A 23,841-nucleotide genomic window follows, 5' to 3' on the forward strand; every position below is an offset into this window, starting at 1 on the left:
CCTTGGCGGGTTAATGTAAGGTGCGACATTATGGGAGGAAGGATAATTGGTCCCCATTTTATCGATGGCAATCTAAATGGTGCAATGTATGGTGATTTCCTACGTAATGTTCTACCGATGTCACTACAAGATGTTTCACTGCATGACAAAATGGCGATGTACTTTCTATGTGATGGATGTCCGGCACATAGTTCGCGTGCGGTTGAAGCGGTATTGAATAGCATATTTCATAACACGTGGATTGGTCGTCGAAGCACCATACCATGGCCCGCACGTTCACCGGATCTGACGTCCCCGGATTTCTTTCTGTGGGGAAAGTTGAAGGATATTTGCTATCGTGATCCACCGACAACGCCTGACAACATGCGTCAGCGCATTGTCAATGCATGTGCGAGCATTACGGAAGGCGAACTACTCGCTGTTGAGAGGAATGTCGTTACGCGTATTGCCAAATGCATTGAGGTTGACGGACATCATTTTGAGCATTTATTGCATTAATGTGGTATTTACAGGTAATCACGCTGTAACAGCATGCGTTCTCAGAAATGATAAGTTCACAAAGGTACATGTATCACCATGGAACAACCGATTCTCTGCCTCGTGATGACTGGGTGTTGTATGATGTCCTTAGGTTAGTTAGGTTTAAGTAGTTCTAAGTTCTAGGGGACTGATGACCATAGCTGTTAAGTCCCATAGTGCTCAGAGCCATTTGAACCATTTGGAACAACCGAAAAACTTTAATTTAGAAAACCTGCCTGTTACCAACTGTTCGTCTAAAATTGTGAGCCATATGTTTGTGACTATTATAGGGCCATCTATCACAAAGTGAAAAAAGTGGTCCAACTAAAACATTCATATTTCTTTACGTACTACACAAATATGCAATAAAAATGGGGGTTCCTATTTAAAAAAACGCAGTTGATATTCGTTTGACCTATGGCAGCGCCATCTAGCTGGCCAACCGTAGCACCATTTGGTTTCCCGCTTCAAACTAGACAAGTTTCGTTCTTTGTAATTTTTTTTCGTTTGACGCTTATTTCGTGAGATATCTGGCCCGGTCACTATCAATGGACCACCCTGTATAGCATGCACAGCATACGAGGCAACGTATCTTCAATTCTATTTAGGCACAACTCTCCGTCAATTTTAAATTTTCTACGAATGTCCAGGTTGCACCGATCTGGATCACGATGAAATGAATTAACTGTCAATAGCTGTAACTGTCAATAGCTGTATCTGCCTGCTGCTAAACAAACCCGTGTGAGCACATTCAGAAAATAATGATGTGTGTATAAACGTTATTCATCCGGTGTGTAGACGACAATGGTTACACATTTACGTAAGAAGTATAAGCTTCAGAAGCCTGTTGTTTAGTCGGGACACTAGCTGGCGGTCAGAGCCTGGTGGTCGCGGCGCTCACCGAAGTCGATCTTGCCGAAGCCGGTGGCGACGCCGACGGCGGCGGGCAGGTCGGGCTGCACGTGCAGGCAGGCGGGGCGCGTGTACGCGTCGAAGTGGACAGAGTGCTCGAGGCGAAGCAGCGCCACGTCGTCGTAGCGGCTGGGCGGCTTGTAGCCCGGGTGCGCCACGCGCTCCGCCACCGCCACCTGCTGCGGGTTCGCGTCCCGGTTCTTGCCCTCCAGGTTCACGTCCCCCAGTCGCGCCCAGCGCGCCGGGCCCCTGCGGTTGAGAAAGCAGCAACTACAAGTCCCTCACGTAGTTTATACTCGTAGGGTCGATAACAGCGATCAAATAGACCACGTAATTTATGTGCTTGAAACACCCATTTTCTGTTAACCTTTCCAACGCGCGCATTCCTACCACTAAACCACACCCTGCTGAAGACCCAACGATCCTTTCAGCTCCATCTGAACCAGTTTACTTAACTGCTGAAATCGGTGGCTCCTTAGGATCTATCCTTCCGTAGTCTGGGCAGTGCCTTAACTATAAGACGAACCACCTGCGGCTTCCAGTCCCATTTACAACTATACTATCTAGTTTAGTATGTTCTAAAACACCTCGAACTAACCCTAGATTGTAACTACTAGAAAGTCGAATATGGAGATTTTACCTTTCTACCACACTCCATACCTACAAAACCTTGGTCCAACCAATCTGCTCTTATGTCAAAGTCGCCTGAATTTCAGTTCCACCACAATGTTACCACTGTCTCCAAATCTTCAAACGCACACCACCTTGCCTGCACTATCCGTGTACCCTTTACGACTACGATCCTATACAAATATATCAATTTTACCTAGCTTCCCTCCCACACAGAACACCTACCGCAAACTTGAGACCGAGCACCTATCCTTTTATCCCTGGTTACACTGGGGAACAATGTGTAACTTAATTTCTGTTGACTTCGATTCTTAGGCTCTTTTAGAGGTAAATGGACATGCTGATTCCAAAACTGTAATTAGTTTTTTCCTATCACGTCAAGTTTTGTTTTTACAGTTGTTGCGCATGCGATTACGGTTCTGACAGGTAACTTGTTTGTTACAGAAAGCTGTGCTGCACTCTGTCGGCGAACCTTAAACCAGTGACGACTGGAGGGGATAGTGACGCCGCGCGACAGGTTTGCATTCATACTGTGTAGACTAACGTGGTCAGTTACATTGAAATTCCAGTGCCAGTGTTTCAAGAATTACCCTATTCGGAAAGACAAGAAGATGCGTCGGGCGAAGATCGAAGTGACCGCAGCGACGAAGATTTTAAAGGTGATGATGATCCTATTCGTAAAGAATTTAATCAGTATGAGTTAAATCACTTGGTATGGGGTTTGGGACTATCTGGAAAAGCATCAGAGCTTCTAGCATCGAGACTGCACGAAAAAAAAAATTGTTAGAAAAAGTCGCTAGACTCACCTACTTCCGATCGAGAGAAAGTGCATCTCTGCAGTTCTTTCGGAGTGCTGATGGATTTGTGTATTGCCACAACATACCTGGTTAAATGAAGGAATTCGGAATTTCAGTCTATAACGCAACCGAATGGCGATTGTTTATAGATAGCTCAAAACGTAGCTTGAAGTGTGTTCTTCTCCAAAATGGAAATTTATAAGGTTCAGTCCCAATAGGCCATTCAGTTTTCTTGCATGAAAAACGAAGAAGGTCACTGACGTGTTGCAATATAAATTGCACCAATGGATCATCTGTGTTGACCTTAAAATGGTTTCTTTCCTTCTTGGCCAGCAACGCGGATGTACCAAGTATTCTTGTTTTCGGTGTATGTGGGACAGCAGAGCTCGTGAGAAGCATTGGGTGCAGTCAAAGTGGCCGCCAAGATCTGACCTGAAACCTGATGATCCAAACATTGAAAATCATCCACTTGTCAACAGAAAAAATATTATATTTCCGCCTTTGCATATAAAACTAGGTCTCATGAAGCAATTTGTTAGAGCTCTGTCAACTGAAGGGGACTGTTTTAAGTATAACATTTCGGCATTTCCTGGCTAGTCATATGAGAAGATGAAGGCTGTTGTCTTTGATGGGCCACAGATTCGGCACCTTATTAAAAGATGAACGTTTCATAGAAACAGTGACCGAACTTGAAAAGAATGCTTAGTTGCCATTCAAAAGTATTGTCAAGGACATTCTAGGAAATACACGAGCCCAGAATTACGTCGAAATTGTTCAACAACTCTTAGGGAGCTTTAAAAAGCTTGGCTGTAACGTATCAAACTGCATTTCTTACATAGCCATCTTGCTAACTTTCCAGAAAATCTTGGTGCTGTTAGCGATGAACAGGGTGAGCGGTTCCACCAAGATTTGAAGGTCATGGAAGCAAGGTGTCAAGGTAGATGGGATGTTGGTATGATGGCTGACTACTTTTGGAGCATCAAGCGAAAATGTCCCCAGATGGAACATTGTAGGAAAAGTTATAAGCGAAAATTTGTACCCTATTATCTTTGTTTTTATTATTTGTATAAACACAATGTAACTTTGAATATTATAATAACCTTTGAATAAATAAAATATTCTAATATTCTACTACGTTTGGTTAGTACCCAATTTATTTTCCTTTGTGTGCCCAGTTTTAGTGACTTTAGGGTAAAGAGAGAGTATCCTGTAGTTTAAAAACTTGACGTGATAGAGAAAAACTGCTAATAGTTTTGAATTCAGAGACCAAAAAGAACAAGTCACAGATATAGGAGAACAAAATGGCTGTTCCCCAGTGTTATCAATTCTCGTACCCTGACAGGCTCGCACCAACACATTCTCACCTCCCCCTTCCCTCCCTAACCTTCCAGCTACACACTCTGAGCATCCTGTCGCAGCGAAGTCTACCTAACAGCTAATCATGCCCAGAGATTCTCTCATCCTTGGGCGCTTTGACAGAATGACACTCTGCCTTTCCCTGCCAGGTTGCTCTTCATCCCACTTTCTTCCATCCCTTCGAAAAATCTTGGTCTGAGGTCCTCCTCCTCAACTTAAAATCTTCAACGGTCAGCTGCCCTTGTAATTATTGTACTCTGACATATCGCTGCGCGATATTGATCCATTTTTGTCACCATTTCGTGATTAATTTTACGTAGACTGTACTGGGCACATTTCCTGGGAGTAAAGCTTTTGATTTTTCTCACGGCTAACGTGTTCCCAAATGTGTTTTCTAGGACCTCTTTGTCGGCTGTGAATCTCATTAGGAAGGAAGAAGGTCCCCTGGCAGTTGCGCAATTTTCGCAGAAGTAATGCTGCGCCTAGTTTCGCGCTTTTGTTGGCAGACCAACCTACCCTGAACACAAGGCGCCGTGTCGCCACTTCCGTCTATTCTGTTTGGACATCAAAAGACGTGGCACTCAGACCCTGACTGAGTGGCGTCCGAAGGGTCGTTGCTTTCGCTCCCAAATTTGGTGTTACACAATAGAACTGAGTCGCCCCGCCACAGTGCTAGGCACGAAGAAGGCGACAAATCAATGAAACATTTCTCCATTCCACTACCAACGACTTACTCGTTAAGGTGCCTTTTGTATGCCAAGAGCGGGAAGCTTCATTTTTTCATGAAATAAGCTATCTTCCCGTCCGGCATATTAGCAACAGCATTGAGTCGTCCCCTCCATATAGAGTTTTTGTGAAGGTACGGAGTTGTGGAGGGCGATATACAGGGTGAGTCACCTAACGTTACCGCTGGATGTATTTCGAAATCCACATCAAATACTCACGAACCGATTCCTCAGACCGAACGTGAGGAGAGGGGCTGGTGTAATTGTTTAATACAAACCATACAAAAATGCACGGAAGTATGTTTTTTAACACAAACCTAGGTTTTTTTAAAGGGAACCACGTTAGTTTTGTTAGCACATCTGAACATATAAACAAATACGTAATCAGTGCCGTTTGTTGCATTGTAAAATGTTAATTACATCCGGAGATATTGTAACCTAAAGTTGACGCTTGAAACCTCCGACGTTCAGTTGCGTGTTGTAACAAACACGGGCCACGGTCGGCGAACAGCTGCAACATACATCGCGTTTCTACAGAATGATCTGCCAACGTTGCTCGAAAATGTCCCACTGGAAACGCGTCGACGTATGTGGTATCAGAATGATGGTGCACCTGCACATTCCGCAATTAACACTAGGCTCACCCTTGACAGGGTGTTCGACGGGCGTTTCATAGGACGTGGAGGACGCATAAATTGGCCAGCCCGTTCTCCTGATCTTACACCTCTGGACTTCTTTCTGTGGGGTACGTTAAAGGAGAATGTGTACCGTGATGTGCCTACAACCCCAGAGGATATGAAACAACGTACTGTGGCAACCTGCGGCGACATTACACCAGATGTACTGCGGCGTGTACGACATTCATTACGCCAGAGATTGCAATTGTGTGCAGCAAATGATGGCCACCACATTGAACATCTATTGGCCTGACATGTCGGGACACACTCTATACCAATCCGTAATTGAAAACGGAAACCACGTGTGTACGTGTACCTCACCCCTCATGGTAATGTACATGAGCGTCAGTGAAAAAGACCAATAAAAAGGTGTTAGCATGTGGACGTAATGTGCTGTTCCAGTCTCTTCTGTACCTAAGGTCCATCACCGTTCCCTTTGGATCCCTACGTAATTCGGTGCTCTCCGATACACACGATCGAACAGCGGAGGAGTGGTACTCAAGCGTCAACTTTAGGTTACAATATCTCCGGATGTAATTAACATTTTACAATGCAACAAACGGCACTGATTACGTATTTGTTTATAAGTTCAGATGTGCTAACAATACTAACGGGGTTCCATTTAAAAAAAACTAGGTTTGTGTTAAAAAACATACTCCCGTGCATTTTTTATGGTTTGTATTAACCAATTACACTAGCCCCTCTCCTCACGTTCGGTCTGTGGAATCGGTTCGTCAGTATTTGATGTGGTTTACGAAATATACCCAGCGGTAATGTTAGGTGACTCACCCTGTATATTCCGTGGTAATTCTGTCTCCGCCCTCCACGAGTGTCACTCGTCTCTCGGCCACCATTTGGTGCTGATGGGTGCACGGTTTGTGTATTTTGTGGACATGCACGAGTATCGTAAGTGTCGCTATTTTCGTAATGTGGTGCACATTCCGAGCAGCTCGCAATTTTCTTACTTTCCTGCCCAACATGTCTTGCTTGATTTTGTTACAATCCGTACCATTGTGTTGTGTCAGCTCTGATTTCGCGAGATGCCCCGATAAGCGTAGATTGCTGTACTCCACACAGTTTCCACACTGTTTGATTCCTCCCCACAGTGTTAGCGTCATTCTGTAATTTGATCTGAGTTTTAGAAAACTTTGTTGTCTGTTAATTTTTATTGTGATTTTTGGTAATCACCATAGAAAATAAATACCTGTTAATCTCAACCTTGGAATAGATTGCAAGATACTTTACGTTGTCTTATAACTCTTCCATGTTTAGCCGACCCACTAAACATAGCCTGGTGCACACGTAAGCTTGTTGTTTCACTGTAATGGTGTTATCACAGTGCGCAGTGGACAAACTCAAAGATCACTTGTATTAAGAATTCAGAGAAAAGAAGCATCATTGGTCCCTCTCCCCTGGTATTTTCAAAAAAATTATTTATAAAGAGCATTGCACTTAAGTACCTCGACTCTGGTCAAGAGAAGTGGAGCGCAACTTTCACTGTGTTTGTACATTTTATAAATGCTTGCTGCTGAAGATCAGCACTCTGCCACCCCCCTCCCCCACCCCTCAACTTGGTGGCAAGGGAATCAAATAACAGTAAAGGAAAAAATAAAATATCTACATACCAATGATAATGACGCAAGTTTATAGACATTGATTTCAGATAGCTTCAGAAAAAAAACGATAGAAAAAGAGGTTAGATATAAAAAAGTACCTACAGAGAGCTGCGAATAATAGCACAATTTTAACCAAACTTAGAGAAGTCAAAATCAATGAGAGATATTCACTCTCTGTGATTAAATTGATGCACTTTCAACGAGAACAGAGTGAAATGAAACGTGATACAGGCAACATTTTGGTTGGGCAGGACGTAATATAACCATTTTATTCTCCTCTAAGGTAGTCTGATCCAGAACTGATGCTGCTGGCTCTTGATGACATGGATATTGACACTGGAGTGTAACTGACGTCCGAATTGATCCCAAACGTGTTCCATTGGGGACAGGTAAGGGTATGTCGCTGTGTAACGGAGTCATTCAACATAATGCAGGCATCAGCACTGAGAATATTACGCACCAGTTGTCGAAAATGCGTGATTAACTAACTTTAAGTAGTTGATAATGTGATAACGTAGTCCCAAAACAAGTTATGGTAAAGAAACCACACATTTTCGACAACTGAGGCGTAATATTCTCAGTAATGGTTCGTTCTACAGTTGTATGACGGCGTTTTACAACAGATGATGCAGGCAGTTCGTAGAGTCACGTACCGTGTCAATATGAGCGTTGTCCTGCTGATAGATGGCATTAGGATGTTGTCTTATGAAGCATAGCACTTGAGGATGCAGGGCGTCTGAGACCTACTGCTGTGTCGTCTGAGTTCTCTGAAGCACTATCAGAGGCGGCTTGATGTCATACCTGATAGCTCTCCTCGAAACGCCGTTAGGACTAATACTAGCATGTGTCTCCAAAATATTGTTAGAGTGTGTCGTCTCCCCTTGGAGCCATCATCTCACAGAAGATTGTCGTCCGAGGTAGCGCAGAACCAGAATTCTTCGTTGAAAATGTTGTGATTCACATTATCACAAGCTGCGACATCATCGCGAAAACACACAGTGACCCGTATATGTAATAAGTTTCCTTTAATTTACGTATATGGCCACAATCTTTTTCTGTTTAACAGATTACCGATTTCGGTCTTTAATGACCATCATCAGATATGTCTCATAAAAACAAAGTCCTAATGTACTGCAGCCATAGTGGCACCGTCAAATGTTGAATGCTGGTGCTGATTACGCATTTAACATTTCACCATGCCACTATGGCTGCAGTACATTAGGACTTTGTTTTCATGAGACAGATCTGATGATGGTCATTAAAGACCGAAACAGGTAATCTGTTAAACAGAAAAGATTGTGGCCATAGACGTAAATTAAAGGAAACTTATTCACATTATCAGCAATCCATGCTTTCCTAGTACGTTACCACTACACTAGCAGATAACTCTCCTGACGATGGTTCAGTTTCCCACCTCATGTAAGTCTCTAACTAACGCACTGGAATCACACAGGATGGAACTTCCTGCCAGATTAAAACTGTATGCCGGATCCTAACTCGAACCCTAGAACTTCGCCTTTCGCTTGCAAGTGCTCTGCCGACTAGGTTGCCTTTTTTTCATGTTCTTCGTCGTTTGGTATGGGCGGACGTCACATGACCCCCCTTCAAGTTCATCGTTGAATACTTCACTCAGTTTTTTTATTACAGAGGGCAGCCGGCCCACTGACCGAACACGCTGAGCTACGGTACCGGCGAGCTACCCAAAACGATCCACGTCGAGTCCTCAAGGCTTTACTTCCGCCATTACCTCCTAAGCCTACCTTCTTCAATTCACAGAAACTCTCCCGCGGAACTTGCAGCAGTACTAGCACCCCTGAAAGAAAAGATGTTGAGGAGACATGATCTAGGCACAGCCTGGGGGATTGTTTCCAGAATGAATTTTTCACTTCTTAGAAGTGTGTGCGAAGATGTGAAACTTCCTGTCAGATTAAAACTTTGTGCTCAGGACGTTTCACGTCAACGCACACTATGCTGCAGAGCCTAAAATTCATTCTGGTGGCACAGGTTGTGTTGGTGGATTCATTTCTTATTCCAGATGGCAGTTGCAGACGTTCAGATTTTCTTGCTATATAGTACAGCAATACTCTCTTTGTGTCGTCAGACTTACTCGACAAGGACCATGAAGACGTGTTCAGTTTCCCCTCACGTTCCCACTCAATATAACATTGAGCTGGTGTCACATGCAAACGCCCAACATGGCAGGGTATTGCACTATTCTAGTAGCTGGACGCTTGTAGGTCTACAATAATACCACTTTCAAACTCTGTCAACGGTCTCACGCACGATGGTCACTAATAATCTGACGCATTTCAGTGCCCATTACATGCCTATCAGACCTGATAACATTGTCACATGGTGAAAACACTTATGGTCTTTCTATGAAATTTCACAGAAGCGGAGTTGGGGTAACATGGATACAAGGAATAATAAATGAACAGGTCAGGGAGATGGCAAAGGAAGTAACCTTGCAAGCAGATAGAATCATTAAGGATTAAGTGATATGGACGTGCATAGATTTGATAGTATACTATGGAGGACGTATCAATTGAGGCTCCAAGGCAAAAGACCAAGAGGAAGACCTAGGGATAGTTGCTGGAAGGAGACTGGGAGAGTATTCACAGTAAAGGAGAGGACTGGCACTGTGTGGTGGTGGGAGGACAGAGGGAAATGGAGAGATGTGTTTGCAGTTCAGACCCGGCCAGTGGTTGGAAACTGTTCCCAGTGACGAAGATTCTGGGAGGGAGGATGATGCCACTGGTCATCCCTCAAAACCTTACCTTAACCTAACAAAAGACGCACTATTTTACCCTCAATACATTACAAACCGATATCTCGCACATAATACCCTAATAACTGCCAATAACACAACTTTTGTCAATTCATTTACCTTATTGCATATGGTACCTCTCAAACGGTTCCATCAACAATCTCACACCTACTACTCCCCTCGTCCTTTGTGATTATTTCTCAAGCTGTCTACTTACCGTCCTGGGATCGACTCTGGGGCCCCTCAGAACGATTGTAGGCTCCCGCCATGCACTATTGTCGACCTCATCGGCAGCTGTAGGCTAATGTTGACTGGTGACGTAGTTTCACTCACTTGGTACGGTCCTTGGCAGCTCATGGCAAGTTTTTAGTCTTAACCTTCAGAGTGTATGGGTTGGATAGGATGACCCACTACCCTACTCCCTAATGTTGTAAGCCCTTAGGGTGTTTCAGAGCTTCTCCTTGTCTCTCCAGTGCCCTTGTGTTCGCCTTCTTCACACGCTTCCATACTTCTCTCACTGTTCCCGTGAATTCACAGACCACCTTTCGATTCCTGCCTCTTTTTGCCCTAATCATACCAAATGTCGATGGCATTTTTCTACTATACATCATCTCATACGAAGACAACCCTGTATTGGTGTGGCTATTTGACTGTACAAGTCATGGCAAACAAAAGATATGTATACCAATCATTATCGTGTGAGTTCACATAGTAGCTTAATGTCCTTTTGATTATCTAGTGCAACTGTTCCATTCTACTGTTTGACCATGGGCGAAGTGGACTAGTTCTCAGTTCACGTATCAAGGAACAAAACTTGATAAAACGTGTTCTTTGGTCTACAGACATAGTTTCCGGTACCTCAAACTCAAGTATTCAAATGGTGACCATTGCCTGTGTTACTGTAACTGCTAGCTGGTTCGGCATGGCAATCTCTCCACATACTGAGGAAAGTGATCTATTACTGATAAAATTCTCTTGAGCTTCCATTCGTTGCAAGTGGTTTAAAATCCATTGTACAGAGGTGACTGTTTCTTTTGTTGCTACTACAGTCCTTGTATAGCCGCGCTACCTTCTGTGACGTCACTGGGGCCCGCTCCACCACCATATAAGGTACTGTTTCCGTTGTGCGCCCACTGTGCCTGCTGCAGCCTTCCAGTGGCTGGGTCCCAAGCTGTGCTTAACTGTAGGCTGCCTTCTGTATTGACAGTGTGGTAACAAATGTTTATCTCGATCGGTTTTTTAATTACGCTATCGGAGAAACTACTAGTCCATGCAATAACTGATGTCTCTTCGATTGCCATACAATGTTCATTTTCTAGAGCATGCTCTGCTACCACTGATTCCTCAGGGTGCCGAAGGCAAAAGCATCTCTTGTGTTCTATACAGCGATGTTCAACGGCACACAATCTCACCGTCTGTCCGACATAAAACTGTCTACACTCACGTGGTATTTTACAGACTCCTGGCGTTCTGAGCCCTCGTTCGTCTTTTACAAGCCTCATGAGTTGTAGAATTTTTGTTGTAGCCCTGAAGACAAAATAGATTTTGCGCTTGTGTAGGAGCCGGCTAATTTTGCCTGCTACTGAGCCACAGAACGGCAAAAACGAAAGCTTCTTCGAGCCTCCTCGGGGTCCTTCCGCTTTCGTGTTTTCAGAAAGGTGGCTTGCGAAATCTGTCAGTTGCTCTAACTGTTAGTAAGAATGTAATGGGCATTTTGGATAAAACTGGACTTTTAACGACCTTGAAATGTGCAACTATTATTGCGGTTTGCATACATTCATGGGGTAAATTTGATTGATTTGTGGCCTTAAGTTATTGTTATGTTAATTGATGTATAGCCCCATGATGGTTTATTTATGACCCTTGGGCATAAACTGTCCGTTTGAGAACACCCCACCACTTCCACCTCCCTCTCTTCCTCTCTTCCTCCCCAACCCCTCTCCCCACCCCCCTGACAATGCAATTGACACTTTTGATATCAAATTAATTGGATAATTAATTAAACTGATCAGTTAACACTTCCCCCTCTTCGAAATCCCCCAGCCTTCCCCTCCCACACCCCCTGGCGGGAAAAAGACTCAGTCTGTGCTGGAGAGGAAGGATCCTATGATATGAAATTGAAATCAGTGTCAATAACATATTGATGTATATTCTATATTTAATCAGTTTGTGGGAGACAAGGCTCAAACGCATGGATTGAGTTCAGGCCTACACCTCATCATGCCCACTTCCCATGCCGTAATAACTGTAAACACTGAGAAATGGAATGAAGTGCGGTATAGCAGTCACCATTTGGGATTTCACGCGTGTGTGTGTCTATTGTCCGGGCGCCGCCACAGAGGTCAAAAACTGCCTAGTGTACTAATTACAAGTCATAATACTATGTACAACAGACCACACACTAGATATCAGTCTCCTTTGATCTCGCAGTCCCAAACAAAGCATTCCATTGATCAGGAAATTCCAGATCACTTCTTGTCTCTGTCTCTCTCACGAGGCTGCTTCCTGCTTGTGTGTGTGAATCAATGTCTCCAAACACACAGACGGCAGTTTTCATCTCTCCTCAGAATACTATGTTCCCGCTGGCTAATTCTGGGGATAAAGTGGTAGCTAACACAATTTCGATATCAAAAATAGAGGGAAATAGTCCATTTCAATTACCCTATCAAATTAATTATTTAACCACTTAGAGCAGTCAAATAGATTGCTTGAAACACTCACCACCACCTTAAAATGATCCTTCTTCGTAATAAAAACATGTTTTAAGTATCTGAGTACCACATGCAAACATAATGTAAATAGAGTAATTTCCTCTACAAACAAAACATAGAGCACACATCAAAAAAAGTTTTGCATCGCCTCGGTTCCAAGAGTTCCGGAACCTGTACAGAAAATTGGAATAGAGATCAACATAAACATTTCTGCCCTATTCACTGCTCACGACAACCACACATTGCATGTTGTACCACTATACAGCGAGGCCTTCAGAGGTGGTGGTCTACATTGCTGTACACACCGGTACCTCTAATATCCAGAAGCACGTCCTCTTGCATTGATGCATGCCTGTATTTGTCGTGGCATACTATCCACATGTTCATCAAGGCACTGTTGGTCCAGAGTGTCACACTCCTCAAAGGCGATTCAGTGTAGATCTCTCAGAGTGGTTGGTAGGTCACGTCGTCCATAAACAGCCCCTTGTAATCTATCCCAGGCATGTCCGATAGTGTTCATGTAAGGAGAACATGCTGGCCACTCTAGTCGTGCGTTGTCGTTATCCTGAAGGAAATCATTCACAAGATGTGCACGATGGGGGCGCGAATTGTCGTCCATGAAGACGAATGCCTCGCCAATATGCTGTCGATATGGTTGCACTATCGGTCGGAGGATGGCATTCACGTATCGTACAGCCGTTACGGCGCCTTCCATGACAACCATCGATGTACGTAGGCCTCACATAACGCCACCCCAAAACCTCAGGGAACCTAAACCTTGCTGCACTCGCTGGACAGTGTGTCTAAGGCGTTCAGCCTGACCTGATTGCCTCTAAACACGTCTCCGACGATTGTCTGCTTGAAGGAATATGCGACATTCATCGGTGAAGAGAACGTGATGCCAATCCTGAGCGGTCCATTCGGCACGTTGTTGGGACCATCTGTACCGAGCTGCATGGTGTCGTGGTTGCAAAGGTAAACCTCGCTATGGAAGTCGGCAGAGAAGTTACGCAACATGCAGCCTATTGTGCACAGTTTGAGTCGTAACACGACGTTCTGTGGCTGCACGAAAAGCATTATTGAACATGGTGGCGTTGCTGTCAGGTAGCGGTCATCCACTGCAGTAATAGCCCTTGGGTGGCCTGAGCGAGGCACGTCATCTACTGTTCCTGTCTCTCTGTATCCTCTGTGGTGTCACCGCCAGACACCACACTTGCTAGGTGGTAGCCTTTAAATCAGCCGCGGTCCGTTAGTACACGTCGGACCCGCGTGTCGCCACTATCTGTGATTGCAGACCGAGCGCCGCCACACGGCAGGTCTAGTCTAGAGAGACTCCCTAGCACTCGCCCCAGTTGTACAGCCGACTTTGCTAGCGATGGTTCACTGACTACAGACGCTCTCATTAGCAGAGACGACAGTTTAGAATAGCCTTCAGCTACGTCATTTGCTACGACCTAACAAGGCGCCATATTCAGTTACTATGTCTTCTGAACAGATAATATTGTGAATCATGTACCGTCAAGAGCGACGTTCTTCATCAATGGATTGAAGTTGAGTATCAAACGAATTACATCCGCTTTCTGAATTCTCATTCCTTGTCATGTTCCAGACCTCACGTCAGTATAGTTCTGAAACGCGTGCATTTCGGCCTCCTCTTGTAACACGGTGTGACTACTAAACCACTCTTCATTCCATTCCTAGGTTATTACAGTTATTACGTCATAGAAAGCGGGGATGGGAGGATGAGGATGCAGACCTGAGCTCTACTCTTGCGGTTGAGCCCAATCTCTCACAAACTGCTTAAATAAAGAATACATGTCAATATATTATTGACATTGATTTGAATTTCGTGTCATGAGATCCTTCCTCTCCAGCACAGATTGAGTCTTTCTCCCGTTAATTTTTTCTGGATGGAGGTGGGCGAGGGATTGGGGTGGGACGTCCCCTGGTGGAGGCATTGTGCTTTAGCTCAGTCGTTCCCTGTACGTCAAGGCACACACACGAAAATTTTCCAACAAGACAACGTCTCCAATCTGCAACAGTGTAATTACGTAATTAGGAAATGTTGTTGCTGGATGTGAGCTTTGCCCGCAAAATGAAGAGATTAAACTCCTGAAAATTGAATTTTATAAATAAACAGAGTATATCCTCTCTTGTGTGACACTGATTTGAATTTCCTGTCGTGAGATCCTTCCTCGCCAGCACAGACTGAGTCCTTTTCCTGCGAATTTCCAGGTGGGGAGGCGAGGAAGAGAGGGGATATGGGAGGGAAGTGCTGGGGGTTTTCCAGAGGGGGTAGCGTTAATTGTTGATCGATTTAATTAATTAATCAATTAATTTGAAATAAAAAGTGTGCTTGTATCAGAGAGGGGAGGGGAGAGGTGTTGGGGGGGGGGAGGAGGAGGAGGAGGAGGAGGAGGAGGAGGAGGAGGAGGAGGAGGAGGAGGTGCGCGATGTTTCCTCAGAACGAGAGGTTATCCCCCGTGGCATACATAAATCAACCTCCAGGTGTCACATATCAGTTAGCATAATTATAGGTCAAGGTCATGAAGCAACTGTATTTGCCCCTGAATCTATGCAATTCGCACTACCTTGATGGCATATCAAGGTCTTTAAAAAGCAAATTTTATCCAGAATGCCCCTTACATTCCTAATGCCATTTTTCTTGAATACTTTCTGTAACTTTCGGCAGGTTTTCAGTGTCTGAAACAGTTACCGTTCAATGCATCAAGGTACTCAGGACAGTATGTTTCTGAGACGGATGGTGTTAGCTGTTAGTGTGCAGATATTGGTCCATTTTTAAGGATTTCTGGTAAACGCTGCAGCTGAGACACCTGTTTGCTTTACGGCAGACGGATACCTAGAGGAAAGGGAAGGCACCATTGGTCTCTACCTCCATCGTAACCTTGATTTTGATATGGATATTGCTGATATAGTCCAACAATTTATCCACCTTTTTAGATTCATCTCATGGCTCAGTAACTGAAAGATTAACAGGCTCCTACAGAAGTATACAGGCATAAAATCGATTCTGTCTTTGGGGCTCCAATAGATATTCTACTCCTTATGAGGCTTGTCAAAGATGATGTAGGGCTCATAACGCCATAAGTATATAAAATATCTTGTGGGTGTGTACAGTTTTATGTCATAGAGACTGTGTGTACTATTGAACAATGATGTGTAGAACACAAGAGGTGCTTTGACCTTCGGTACCCTGGCAAATCAGCGATAGAAAAGCTTGCTGTTCAAAATGTACATCGTACTACATTTGAAGAGACTTCGGTTATTATATGGACTAGTAGTTTCTGGGTTAGTGTAATTAAAAAGGCTGTCGAGGTAAAAGTTTGTGACAACACCCGCAATAAAGACTGCAGCCTACAGCTAAGCATGGCTTGGTACCCGGCCATAGAAAGGTTGAAGTTGATGCGGCGGTCGCACATCGGAAACATTACCTTATATGGTGGTGGAGCGGACACCAGAATGCAACGCGGTGGTATAAGGACGACAACAGCAACCAAAAAACAGTCACCACTTGACAATGGGCGAGGAGTACTTGGCCGAAAGCTCGCGGATTTTAAAGCACTTGGCGCGAAAGGAAGCTCGAGAGAATTTTATTTGTACATATCGCCGCAAAACCATGCATTCATGTGATCTATTATTGTCGACACAAAACGGTTCCCTGTTGGAATTCGGTTGAACGGTCTGAAAACATCATCCCCAATCATTTCAAATGGCTCTGACGCTTCTGGCAGTCTATGTAATGGTATTCGTTTATCACTCAGGTCACCATGCTGTATGCACTCACACAATTTCCCACATCTCCTTTGTTTCCCTTCCACCAATATCTCTCAGCCACCCTTTGGTTTATTGCTCTGCATCCTCCACAAGCAGACTTTTGATCATGTGCCTCTCCCAGAACTTCTTCCTTCAACTTAGCCCACACCACTGCTCATGGTCCTAACCTGCGGATGCTTATACCAGTTTCTTTGGCCCTTCATTGTATATACTGTCGGGTGGTGGGGTGGGGGGGCTGCAATGTCGGGACAGCAGACCGCCGAGGCTTGAGATGGGGAAGCAGGTCACTGAAGCTCCGAAATTTGCTGACTCCTGCGCTCGACGCCTGCACGCTACTATGTTGCAAGAGCCACAAATACCAGGTGTCAGCGGCTCACTAAGGAGAAAAGGAATCTCGGAGAGGTAGTCAATTCTGCGATGAATGACCATGCCCAGGTAGTCGCTGTGTGCAGCGTGGAGGCGCGGCCACTGCAGTGATCCAAGGTCATTGCTGTGCACAGGTTGAAGCCCACTGCCCCCAGGAGTCTGGCTGTTGCTAAGGCCCTCTACACTCTGGCACTATGTGTGTGGAGAGCCGACCTGGTACAGGACGCTGGTATTGCGGCAGAGACCAAAACTTGTGACTGCTGCTGGGAACTCTATGTGGTCTCCTCATCTGGTGGCTTGACCCATTTCCAAGTATTGCAACAACTTGTTTGCTGTAATTGAATTGATGAAATCTCGCAGTGACCAGCTACGAACAGTAGCTGTAGTTTTCCACTGCACCTTCTCACAGATTTGTGGCGTTACACGTCAGTGGGGTGAAAGCATCGAAGCTGAGCGACCAGAACTGAAAGTTACCACGACATTCGCCAGATTTAGGACCCACTTATTTCACCTGTTCCTGTATCTAAACACTTTGTAAGTTTTGCATCCGATGAAGAGGCCATAAGGCCCAATGATAAGGATCTTCCTGCAAAACCAGAATAATGTAATATTTCAAGAGCTGCAGCGCGAGTGGTTAACGATGAGCTGGAGGTCAAGACCAACAAAGTAATTAACAACAGGACAGACAGTTTAAGGCATAACCATAAATATCTAGCACAGCAAACCCATCTTAAGTAATACAATTCTCATTAAGGGAGATGATGCCTTGGATATAAAGACCAGTCTACAAGTAACACTGACAAACTTAAGTGGACAGAATTACACGAAAAGAGACCTTAATAGCGTCTACGACAAATACATAGTAACAGAAGTAACAGTCGGCAGTCATGTAACAAGTTTGCAATTATTGAAGGTGCTTCAGAATATACATAAATCGGTAACTATTTTGGAGGATCTTAAAGCTTTACAGAGCAATGGCAGAGAAAAACACCAGGTTGAACTTATACTAAAGACTATCTCTTGATGGTGTCGCTTAGATTTACTGCAGCGGAATTTAGAAGAAATCAGTTGCAGTAAATCATCTAAAATCGAGATATGAAACACAGATGCAAGCCAAACGCTTTATTTCAAACGTTACAGGAAAATGAACAGCGGCAACAGCTGACCAGATGCGCGGAAGATGGAAATCAACTAAGCCTGTTGAGCGACAACCGTAAATAAACAAATGGCAACGTAATTATCATACAGGCGGCTAGGTCGCAGAATAGCAACTGACATGTAATACAAATCTGATGTAATCAGCTGGCCAGCTGTCTTACCAAATAGATACTTGTTTCGCAAATTCGTTTCGTGTATGTCACTATATCGACCAAAGCATACAATGAAGTCCTTGATAAATAAAGCATTCAACAATGGCTAATCTGTTCTGTAACACACACATACAGGTAGGATTAAACACTATTCTCTTTAAATGTAAAACCAATGCATAAAATAAGTTTGAAAAACATTGAAATCGTTAAACAGTATTCTAATGAAATACAGGAATCTAATGAATTAAGCCAATTGGGCAGTCACTGAGCGATAAGCACTTTTCTAATGAAATGTCAAAACCATCACTCAATTAAAGGTAGATGAGCGTGGAATAAGTACTATATTCATAAAAATACAGGGCACGAGGTAATATGTCAGGCAGGTAGCTTACAGGTAACTTTAACTAAGTACTAGGACACTACCTTAATGACAAGAAAAACACATTAAAGTATGTTAGACTGCATGACATAAAACAAATGTGGGCAGGTAACCTACAGAATGCATCTTGTGCACAAAAGCCAGACAAGCTCCTCAGAAACGCAGCGAGACACGTTCGACACAAATCGTTAACCCATGTCCAGGAAAACGACCAGACACAGACAAGTATCAAAACGCAAGCCAAACACCTCTGGCTCACAGCAGCTGATGGGAGGAACGACACAACGATCAAACAGGCCTGAAAGTAACCAGGATGCAGCGCTTCACATATAGGATCAGAATAAAATTACTGCCTGTTACAAAAACGCCTCAGCATATAATCCACAATATGGGAACGCAACAATTCCATGAGCAGGCTCACTTGTCTTAGCAGTCCAGTAGCTGACAGTTAGGCTCCAGCCGGCCTGATGGCGCCAGTAATACTCCACAACAGAGGCCGCTTGTAACACCATAACTCTAATGCTCTTCTGATTTATTTTGCTTTTGTTTTATTTAATGTTACATCGTCGAGCTTCTGTAATTATGTTTGACTGAATCGATAACACTGAATTGTATACTCCTTTCTTTGTTAAAACTTTGATGTCGTGGTTTGATTCTATGCAATGTAGTATATCTGTCACTTAAATTCTTTGTACCATTTGGAGGGAACAAAATATATATAATTGTAATTTCTGTGTGAATAATTTTTTATAGAAATGTCAATATGTGCAAATGTTCTGTTTTATTTAATGTATTTGGTTGCTGTTATGTATATTTCTGATCCTCACTTAGGGTTCTTAGTTAGTTTGTATGTAAAAGGTGTAGTGGTTCCCCTCGGGAACGGAACTGTCTAGCGCGCGCAAATTGTGGTTGGCATAGGTAGAAAAGGTGGAAGAAGAGTCAGTCGGAGACGAGCTACCAAACTGTGCACTGCCATGTAAAAGTTGTACATTGCGCTGGTTCCGAGAGAGGCTTTTTCTGCCACTTTCCAATGCCTCGGATGGATGGATAAATAGCTGGAACGATTCTGGAATTGGTATCCATCATCGCCACCAAGAAGGGACAGAGTCCAGCAAATCTGCCTGCAAATCCACCTACCAACATGCAGTTGCCACCACATTGTGCAATCACTGTAACGGAATACTATAATAATGTACAGTGAAGGATCAGCTTATTGGATGTTTTAGTGTGCACAAATATAAGGTAACTTATAACTGAATTCATGTACTTACCTTGATCTTTTCCCTATTACAACACCTCTCAGGTTCCTCTCCATTTGAACTATGATTACCGAGTGTCCTAGTTTTTGGAAAAAATGAAAGCCTCAAAACATTAAATAATGTTGTTTGATCTTTGGTAAGAAGAGAGTATTCAGATTTACTGTGGATTTAGTGAAATTGTGGGAGGTAGTAAATATAGTTTTGTGAAAGCCTCCCAGTCCAATTTAAAGTTTTGTGGAATTTCAAAGTCACCTATTTAATCATTTACTTCAAAGTAGAAGACTGTGGTAATAAAGAAAATTTGCTGTTTCTTTTATAAAAAATTAAAATTCATAAAACTGAGGCTAATAAAGTTTTGCTTAGTTAATGATCATAGTGCTACCTGTAATAAATTTTAAAATGTGAGTCAGTTTCTTGCAAATTTGTCAACATTGTGTTTCACTGTAGTAAAAGTGGAAAACTGCAATAGTGGAAAATTATATGTTCATGATTGCTAAGTGTTTGTCTCTCTTGTGTATTGGAAGTGCATATTAATAGTATAACAGGATCCACAGTTTGTCTGTTGTGCAAATGCTAGGTAACAAGTAACGGGAAGACCACTATTTATGAAAACCATAATTTCTTTATTCAAAAGATAGTGAGAAGCAACGTGTTAGTGGATTCCAATTAACTCTCATTTTAAATAGTGAAGTATTTAACTGAAAGAGGCTTAACCTGTGTCCAGTTTATGATCCTGCAGTGAATGTTAATAGTAATGTTATAAAGACCATTCAGTTTGAACAAGCCCTGAAAGTAATAGTGTGTTTCGGTATCTGTTATATTTTTGCCAGTAGTTTGTTCTGCTCTAGCTGTTAGTTTCAATCTTACAGTAAATATACGTATATGTCAGAGTTCACTGCACTCGCGTGTGACAAAGTATAGGTTCTGTTTATCCGTTAAAGTTACTAATAACTATTTTCTTGAACAAGAATGTTAATCATTCTTTTGCCTAATTAGGCTGGCGACCGTTTTCTTTATCCGTTAAACAGTGCAGATAGGCAAAACTTTTGTTTATTACTGTTCAAATATTTACGTAATTCTGACTTTCATTTCCGATAAGCCACCCCCATTAGGTACAACTCTGTAAACACAACAAAATTCCTCTCAGAGGGTAACACTGGTCTGGTGCTTTATACCAGAATTGTTTTAACTACATAGTTTTATTTCACGATCTGCCTCCTACTTTAAGGTTATGATATAGCAGTAACAGACGGCAGTGTTATACGCTACCTTTCAGGTATGTTCGGCTCACGCGTCCTCGGTAAATGTGGACCTTCACCTGCCCATTGCTGCCAGCATGTAACTTACCCACAGATAGCCAAGATAGTCAAGCGCGACCCTATACCTGCATCTCCTTTGACGGCCAGGCATCCTCTGAAGTCCCAGCAACGCGACAGAGACAAACACAGAGCAGATATGATCGATACTAGAGGTCCAAAGATGTCACACGCGTACTGTACACGTTGGTCAGCAAGTGGATTACATTTTCAAAGAAAATCGTGTTATGGTTACAAAATCACAGTATTTCACTGCCGCGCCCAGAACTTTCCACCTTGACCTTCTACATTGAAACTCGCTGTTTGTAGGGACGATTTCTTTCAGGAGAATTTCTTGTTTTGCACCTGTACATACCTCCCTCTAACATGTTTCATACTCTAATTATACTGACGGAAAATAAATCATAAAACCAAAAAATCATTAATTTAGAGTAATGAAACTACGGGAATACATTTTTCTAGGCAACATATTTAACTGATAAACATTGCAAGATCAAAGGTTAATGTCAGCGCGAGATAAACCATTGCGAATGTGAAATGATGGTACATTAATAACAGGTGTAACAGCCATAATGTTGAATGCAAGCATGAAAGCTTGCATGCGTTGTGTAGTACAGGAGCCGGATGTCAGTCTGGGGTTGGAGCTCCATGGCTGTTCCACTTGGTTGGTTAATATAGGGACGGTTAGTGCTGTTTGTAGATGGCGCTGGGGTTGTCGTCCGATGATGTCCTATACGTGCTCGACTGGTGATCTAGCAGGCCGTGGCAGCATGTCGAACTATGTAGAGCGTGTTGGGCTATAACAGCGGTATGTGGCCGAGCGTTATCCTGTTGGAAAACATTCCCTGGTATGCTGTTCACGAATGGCAGCACAACAGGTCCAGTCACCAGACTGTCGAACAAATCTGCAGTCAGGATGCTTGGGATAACCACGAGAGTGCTCCTGCTGTCATACGAAATAGCACCCCAGACCATAGCTTCAGATGTAGTTCCAATATGTCTAGGCCGCAGACAGGTTGACTGCAGGCCCTCCACTGGCCTTCTTCCGACCAACACACGGCTATCATTGGCACCGAGGCAGAACCAGCTTTCATCGGAAAACACAACAAACCTCTACTCTGATCTCCAATGGGTTCTCGCTTGACAGCAACGAAGTTGCTAATGGCGGTGGTTTGGGATCGGTGGAATGTACGCTACAGGACGTCTGGCTCGGAGCTGTCCTTGAAACAACCGATTTGCAACAGTTCTTTGTGTCACTGTGGTGCCAACAGCCGCTCAGATTGCTGCTACAGATGCAGTAGTATTCCCCCTTGGCAATGCCTCGTAACCGTCTGGAGGCCGGTCTTCTTGCGATCGTACATTCACGTGACCACTGCTGCCAGCAGTTCGTGTACAGTGGATACGCAGTATCGCAGAAGGAACATCGAGCTTCTCGTAGCCCTATTAGACGGCCTCATACAAACTCAGTGAGGTGCTGAGAATGCCGTCTTTGTCACCTTAAAGGGATTCTTTACTAACATCAACTCACCACGTCCAGTCTTAAAGATAACTAACGCTCACGACCGTTACAGAGTGTATCCTCATAGTGGCACTAGTAGCGTCATTCTTATGGGACTAGAGCGAAATCTGAATAGAAATTATTTTCCAGATGTAGAAACACGCCACCAGCTTCCGTTTATGTTACACAACTCTTTCTTTGTGTTGCGATTTTTTTCCGTCAGTGTATTTGTATTTTCTTCTAACAAGTATTATCTGAAATATTTCTTAGGTATTTACAACGTTTGGCCTTTGTTACAGCAGTGCAGGTTAAGCTTAAACTGATTTTCTTCCTTATTATATTCCACATCTCTTTTTTCAAAAGATCTGACATCAAGTCGATATTCGTAGACACTTATTGTTTACACAAAGATATGGAAGGCTGCCATTAGATTTCCGTCATTCCCTTTCCTTCATATGATACTGATTCGTAACAAAACGTATACATCACTAATGCACCATCATATGGCATACATTACTGGGAGAGCAATGGAATATTTTGGGAGTTTGCCAAGAGTATATTTCTTCTTTACAAAAAATTTTGTCCTTAGATGATAGTGATTTGGAGCGTGGGACCTGAAACGTGCTTCATTTTTGTCTGTTCTGCTGACACGATCCATTTGGTTCCTTCCCAGATACAGCTTAGTATATTGGTGGACGTACATTGCTAAGATACCCATCACAGTAATCGACATGAAACATGCACAACTTGGAAAATTCGTTGATAGGAAGTGAGACGTCATTGGACAACCACCCCTCCACTGAGTTTTTGTCGAGAACAGCAAGGTACTCACTTCTCATGGCTGTTGAGGCAGTGAGCAGCAGTCAAGATATACGTGTCGCTGATTAGGGAGCCGCCGCACATCCAGTCGATATCCTCCTCATCTCCGTAGCCTATCACCGCCTACAACAGGAAACATCACAAACTGTACACTACGTTGTGCATTACTGTTGCGGGTTGTTTATTACTGATGAACTGACATTTATCAGCCCTCTTTCGAATTATATGACATGCTAATAGTGTTCCACCATTTTTGGTACTTAGTCCACTCCTTTTCTTGATATAAGTAAATGATGCGATATTACTTAAAAGAAAGCAACTTCCCATTAAATTGTGCATGATGCAGGCTGTACCGTACTGTCACCAATAGCAATAGAGTTTGGTGAAAA

At 43.4% G+C, this 23,841-nt stretch overlaps 1 protein-coding gene across 1 annotated transcript in view; it reads right to left on the reverse strand.

Moving 5' to 3' along the window:
* The window catches only part of LOC126255659 (serine protease snake-like), a 234,674-nt gene that overhangs the window by 93,556 nt on the left and 117,277 nt on the right, over positions 1-23,841 (reverse strand). The window contains exons 3-4 of the mRNA XM_049955419.1: positions 23,466-23,575; positions 1,421-1,680 (exon numbers count right to left, since the gene is read on the reverse strand). Of these exons, the coding sequence (XP_049811376.1) occupies positions 1,421-1,680; positions 23,466-23,575 (370 nt within the window). The remainder of the gene's footprint in view (positions 1-1,420; positions 1,681-23,465; positions 23,576-23,841) is intronic.

Source organism: Schistocerca nitens, chromosome 1 (assembly GCF_023898315.1).
Source record: "Schistocerca nitens isolate TAMUIC-IGC-003100 chromosome 1, iqSchNite1.1, whole genome shotgun sequence".
Classification (NCBI taxonomy): domain Eukaryota; kingdom Metazoa; phylum Arthropoda; class Insecta; order Orthoptera; family Acrididae; genus Schistocerca; species Schistocerca nitens.